We start from the raw sequence: 6,870 nt of genomic DNA on the forward strand, positions 1-6,870 counted from the left end.
CTTCTTTAGAGAAAAGGTTTGACCAATTTAAATGGTACGAGAGTTTATTTGGTTTTTTGTTTCCACGTACGTTGAGGATTATAAAAGATGAAGATCTTAAGTCATCTTGCCATCGTCTTGAAAACGCACTCATGTTTAAAGAAAAATCGGATATTGATGTCGAGGCACTTTATACAGAGCTTATTTTATTTCGGGAATCACTAACCAATAAATTTAGCATTCATTGCATATAGAATCTTGTTGACTATTCCAGTTACCGTGGCATCTGCAGAAAGAAGTTTTTCGAAGTTGAAGTTATTGAAATCTTACATACGATCTTCAATGTCCCGAGAAAGATGATGCGTGTGTGGTGGTTATATATTTCAAGTATATTTTTAGCCCTTTTTACACTTTAGTCAAATTTTAAATTTATAAAACACAATATTTACTAACACCAAACACACATATGGGCAAGTGCACCCATCGTGAGCGTAGTATAGTGTTGGTAAGATACCGAGGTCGTCCAAGGACACAAGAGGTTTTAATACCGGTTTATCCTCAACGTCTAATCAAATCAAAAGTTTAGAAAAAGGTTTTAAACTAGAAAATAAAAACTAAAAATGATGAAAATAAAAATAAAAACAAATATACAAGATGAATCACTTGGATCCGAATCGCATTTAGTGTAACCTTTGATTATTTCCGCACTTTTACACTTTTTAAGAGATTATCTTAGTTATAGTAGTAGACCCCTCTTTTGAAGGTGACGTTACCCTCAACCCAGTAGTTTGAGTCAGCAATGATACAATCCTAAAGGGTTGGATTATTGAAAGATAATTAATTAAGTTATTAATGCGTAATGTGGTAGGTCCCTCTTTTGAAGGTGACGTTACCCTCGGCTAAGTAGTTTGAGTCAGCAGGGATACAATCCTAAATAGCAGGGTTAATGTTTTAATAGTAGTTTATATATGAGGGGGTCAAGGAGTTTGGACCCCCGCCATCCAATACTAGTGGGTATTGAAGGAGGTCCTACTAAACTTGACACAGGTCCTTGCAGGATCTATACACTGAACAAGGCAAAACTCTTACCAAACCATTCCCTTAACCCCTGACCAGGTAGCCAACATATCTCCATATAGACCGTGGAGATATGAATGGTGAAAATCTTTTATTTTATATAGACAGTAAAATAATGCCAGGACACCACGGACAAATGATAAGGAAGATTCACATTCAACATAAGAAACTAGTTATTAAAGTCATTAATACATAACCAAATAAAAAGTGCGAAAAGATTAAAAATAAAAAGTACTACACTAAATGCTTGTCTTCACGAAGTGATGTAAGAGACTTAGGTAAACATGGCCTTTGATTGTCAAGAACTCTTACAATCAATCTTGGATCCCGAGACTACTCACACACTCTATGATGGATGATGGATGATGGATGATGGTGGTGGATGTGGGTTGTGATGGTGTTGGTGGGTGGGTGAAGTGTGAGAGAGATGGTTTGCCAAGGGATGGTTTGCAAGTGAGCCAATCGCCCTTATTTATAGCCTGCACAGAAGCCCGGACACGGCCCCGTGTCCATTGGGCACGGCCTCGTGTCCATCCCTCTTCTCTTTCTTCATTAAATGTTGTTTGTCTGCATTAGTTGACCACGCCCCCGTGTCCGCTGGGCACGACCCCGTGTGCAGAAGCGTATCTGTACTATCAAGATTTGCTTGGATTCTGCGAATCTTAGAGTTGACCACGGCCCCGTGTCCGGTGAACACGCCCCCGTGGTGGGTGATAGAAGCTTATACAACTTTGTCTTTTCTGAAGACACTTGGGCACGCCCCCGTGCTCAGTGAGCACGAGGCGTGTTCAGCCTTCTGTTCTCTTGTTTTTGCTTGGGGAGATGCTGTCGAGGGGTCGGGCATGCCACATTTATTCTTTTTCTTGTATTTATGTTAGATTTAGCTGCCCTTTTGCTTCTTTTGTTCATTTGAGCTTATTTAATCCTGGAAATACAAAAGGAAGATAAAAGCACACTTTTCCAACATTAGTACTAAAAAAGGGTTAGTTTTATGCCTCATTTGATGTAATTTATATGTTGCATTTTACACACATCAAAAGACTTAGGGGGTGTTTGTTTATTGTGAAAAGCTCTTCTTGACCTTTTATCTCTACCCCACGCAGACCATGCACAAATGTTTGAGTCTGCACTGTGTTTGTTTTCCCGAAGTGATTTCATTAAAAAAGGTCTACGCGTCCTCTTTTTGGTGCAGACCTAGACCCACATCTTCTTACCTCTTCTCCATTCTTTCTTTTTGCCAGATACCACAAACACAAAAAAAACCTAGCTCCTTCTCCATCTCCTCCACCCCAGCCATCGCATCCTCCAATCCTCCTCTTCCATGCCGTCGCCCTCCTCCTCCCTCATTTGCCACCGCCGCCGCCCCCTCCTCCTCCCTCATTTGCCACCGCCGCTCCTCCTCCTCCTCATCCAACCCCGCCACCACTCCTCCTCCTCCATGCTCTGCCACCACCGCCGCTCCTCCTCCTCCTTCTTTTAGCCGCTACTCCTCCTCCTGCCACATCCCTGCCATTCTTTCAGCCAGCCGACATCAGGTATGTATGTTTTTTTAAGAATTGGTTATTTTGTTGTTTAATGTTATTAATTGTTTATGTTAATTGTTGGTTGTTAAATTTTGATTATAATTGTTGCTTTTGATTATGTTAATTTTGGTGTTTAAATTCTGATTTTTGTTGTTTGATGTTAGTTCATAAGTTAATTGTTTATTTTTTTTTGTTTAATGTTAGTTCATAAGTTAATTATTAATGTTCATATTTTGATTTTGCTTATGATTATCTGATTTTTTTTGTGTTTGTTATGGAATATAGATGTTCATTTTGATAAATTGTTTGATTTGAGGTTTTGTTTGTTTGATTATAATTGTTGTTCATTTTGATAAATTGTTTGATTAGAGTTATTGTGTTTGTTATAGATTGTATAACTATTATTTAAGTTTGAATGTTGAAAAACTCTTTTAAGTTTAATGAATCAGTTTATCTATATTTCAGCAGCTTGTAGAAGTTAAAAAACAAACAATCTTCTTTTTGCAGACTGCAAAGGTTTGGTCCACCTCTTCTGCTACAGATATCCGCATATATGGTCCGCAGACTGCAAACCTTTTACCCCTGAAAAAACAAACAATGTGGGTTAACGATTATAGCTATCGAAAACGAAGTCTTTGATAATATAAATCTTACATATTTATATATTGTACATATCTGAATGGATATGTACAATAGCAAAAATTAAAATTTCTGCGTCAATATATAACTCAATCGTCACTAATCTTCAAAATAACATATACATTTAGATATTAGAAGTTAACTGATACAAGTAACGGAAATTAAAAAAATAAAAATACTAGGGGTGAGCAAAAGGAAAAATCCGACCCTACCCGATCATTACCCGACCTGACCCGAGAACCGATCAAACATAAAATACAAAACCGATTCACTACCCTAAATATAGGGTCGGTTCCGGTTCATAGGTCCAAGTCAGGTTTCACCATGAAAAGAACCGAGAACCGACTCGACCCGGCCCTATTTTATATGAAAAATTGGAACCGATCTAAATATCTAGGTATTTGGGTTCGGGTCGGGTTAGGTATATTTTCGATTCAGTTCTCAGTTATTTTTGGTCTGGACCTAAACTTGCTCACCCCTAAGGCTAGAGGGTATGGTGATGGTCCTCCAAGGGAGGATGATCCGCCACGTAGACGCCACGTCATAGTCCTCCCAAGGATGGTCCATCCCACAAAAGTAAAGGGTATGGGAGAATGGTCCCACTCTATGCACTATGTACAAGTAGTAATGCCTAATGTACAAATCAAACACAAACACAAACAAAAGGGGGCCAACCATATTGGATCGTCGCACACGTCGTTATCTTGCCGGTGAGGACGGGGACGTGGGGGGCGGGATGGTGTTGATGGCGACGCCGGACCTCGACGGTATAAGGACGTCCCCCATACCGCATAGCCTAATAAAAACAAGCAAGCTGCTATTAGGTGTATCTTGGCCAATCATTTGTGATATATAACTTAAAACCAAAGTTTAAAAACATGTAACTTAAAAATATGAAAATCACTTCAAAACCGTTCAACCAATCAATTAATTATATAGTTCGGTACCTTTCAAAAAAAATTATATAGTTGGGTGGGCCATCCCACTTCTCAACGTCTATTTTCCTTTATAACCCATTTCAATATCCAACCAACCATTCAGTACCCGATTGGGCTCTCCAACCCAAACCCGCCACGGGTTGGGCCACCGGGCATGCCTCCACCACCCGCTATGCCGCCGTCATCCTCCTCCGCCCTATACAAACAAAAATCATGGTCACCGGACGTTCACCGGAACGAGGAGTGGATGCGGCGGAAGGGGAACCATCTTCACCGTCGTCGCCGGAAAAGCAAAAGCGTCACCGATGAAGATATCGATGAGCTTAAAGCTTGTTTCGAGCTCGGGTTCGGGTTTGATCATTCTTCGCCCGAACCCGATGACCGGCTTTCCACTACTTTTCCCGCGCTGGGATTTTATTATGCGGTGAACAAGCAATATTATGATACTATGACCAAATCTTCATCGGTTTCGTCATCATCTTCTTCTTCTTCGGTTTCGTATCCGTTAGCGGTTTTGGATTCGGATTTATCTTCTCCATCAAGAAGCCCTCATACTATAATTAATCGCGGTAATTACTTTTATTTTGACACTGAACATCCTGTTCTGCTCTAGTAGAATATTTCTGAAGCAGAACAGGATGTTCAGAAGTAACAATGCTTAGATTGTGTGAATTATTACCGGAGCACAACAAGATGTTACGTTTACAAATAACATCTTGTTCTGCTCGAATAAAATAAACATCTTGTTCAGCTCGAGTGAGATGTTACTCGAGTAAAACAGGATGTTTTTGTATCTTAACTGATTTTGTATACCATTTTTATGATTTGTGGGGTTGTAATGATGTGAAGGGGATAATCCGCAAACGGTGAAAACAAGATTGAGACAATGGGCGCAAGTTGTTGCATGTTCGGTAAGGCTATCGTCATCATCATCATGAAAAACAAAAGAATATACCAACCATGGTTAGATCAGCTAACCCAAGAGAGTAGTTTAAAGAAAGTATGGACCGACAAAGAGCAAAGCTTTGTTTGATTTCTAAGATATTTTCTTCTTTTAATGTCATAATGATGTGAATGTGAACCCCTCATCTTGCTTTTCAATAGTTTAAATAAATTGTGATCCTTTAGCATTGTTTATAAAATGTCTTCTTGTGAAAAGAAACTTCTAGGTTTTTCCTTGTATTTGGAGAACCAATTTGGATATTTTAAGCATGTTGAAAAAAAAACGTTAAATTGGAAATAAATAATCACCTAACTTAATTTGACTGATAATAATCCAAAGTCAGTTATTGGCCGATAATAATCCGAACTGGTCAATTGTTTTTGTAAAATAGTCCGCCGTTAAAATAGCTTAACGGAGTTAAGTTTTTTTTTTCCAAGTTACAAACCGATAGAGAGGGGGTCGGCGCCGCCCCACGACGTCCCTCGAACGACCCCGTAACTGAGTACCCTTAGCTTTGAAATCTTGAATGCAAAAACACAAAAACACCTTGAACCAAAAACACAAAGTAAAAGAAATACAAAATGGACCATGAGCTTAAATGCTCTAATTTACCTATATGTTTATAACAAAACGAAATGAACAGTAAATGAACAGTACAAGGGTCTTTTTGTAAATTACATACATATTTCTGCCCTCCATATAAAACCCTCAACCCTGCCTTCACCCACCGTTGAAAGACAGACGCCGTGAGCTGCTTAACGGCGGCCACACATGTCGCCGCCCTAGGTATAGAAAGAGTGAGCCGACCATAGAAAAGAAAGGGAACTCCGGGGAGGTTCCGCCGACTGTGTTGGCACTTCAACCTTTTCAATGCCGTGAGGTGGTTTCCGGCGGCCACACATGTCGCCGCCCTTCATTTCGTTTCGCCATCATAGATACCGACCGGTTGTGACGGTCTCACACATCATTCCACGCTAAAGGATGGCGGCGGCTAGGAGGTGTTCCGGTTACCGGAACGTGTACAGGAGGCGGAGGTGTTCCGGCAGAGGGGATTTGGTTCAACACGGTAAAGATGACTGTGAGATTTATGATGTCACTTTTTCAGTTAGAACGAAGACAACCTGAGATCCGGCTTGAACGTCACTTTTCCAGTTAGTGAGCCTGGGTTTCGACTTTAGGTGACGGTCACCCCTTCGACGAAGAACCGACGAAGTTTAGGTAAGCATTTTTTACCTGCAAAATGTGATGATAATGAAGATTGTCGATTCATGGTTTAATTTTTCTTTTGCTAAGCATCCGAGAAAGGTATTCTTTGAATTCTTTGCTTCGAAATTGGAGTAATCTTGATACAAGTTGAACTTAGAATTTATTGCGAGTTCCATGAAATTTATTGCACTTATTTATTGAATTTTGATTTAATCTCATGGTGTGTGTTTCTTTTAAATTGTGAATTTCATTGGTAATATAATTGGGATTAGGGTGTCGGCAGCACTAGCGGGGACTCAATTCGGTGACCCTATTCCCCGATCGGGAACACCGCCGCCATCACCGCGGGGACCCAAATCGGGGAATCGGGGAGAAGTCACCGCGTGAAGGAAGGGGGAGAGTGTGGGCCACCATCTTTTCAAACCAATCAATTGTTTCTTTTTTTTTTAATAAAAAAACAAGTTACCTAATAGGGGAGTGCCGCCATCAAATTGGGGTGCGAGGGGAGTTTAAGAGGGGAGTTGACGTGGCATAAACGTATTGGGTGTGCGTAAGAGAGGGGACT

General features: G+C 40.3%; 1 protein-coding gene across 1 annotated transcript; it reads left to right on the forward strand.

Moving 5' to 3' along the window:
* The first annotated feature begins 4,234 nt into the window (after positions 1–4,234).
* LOC110879088 lies at positions 4,235–5,338 on the forward strand. Its single transcript, XM_022127493.2, has 2 exons — positions 4,235–4,725; positions 5,006–5,338. The coding sequence occupies exons 1-2, from the start codon at positions 4,311–4,313 to the stop codon at positions 5,092–5,094; spliced, it is 504 nt and encodes a 167-aa protein (XP_021983185.1). The 5' UTR covers positions 4,235–4,310; the 3' UTR covers positions 5,095–5,338.
* Positions 5,339–6,870: the final 1,532 nt, after the last annotated feature.

This window comes from Helianthus annuus, chromosome 9, assembly GCF_002127325.2.
Source record: "Helianthus annuus cultivar XRQ/B chromosome 9, HanXRQr2.0-SUNRISE, whole genome shotgun sequence".
NCBI lineage: Eukaryota > Viridiplantae > Streptophyta > Magnoliopsida > Asterales > Asteraceae > Helianthus > Helianthus annuus.

What these genes read in the sequence shown, in the direction of transcription:
- LOC110879088 (XM_022127493.2), top strand. Translation starts at nt 4,311, where the DNA reads ATGCCTCCACCACCCGCTATGCCGCCGTCATCCTCCTCCGCCCTATAC. An exon ending in TCATACTATAATTAATCGCG is followed by an intron (nt 4,726 to 5,005) that starts GTAATTACTTTT and finishes AATGATGTGAAG; the next exon opens with GGGATAATCCGCAAACGGTG.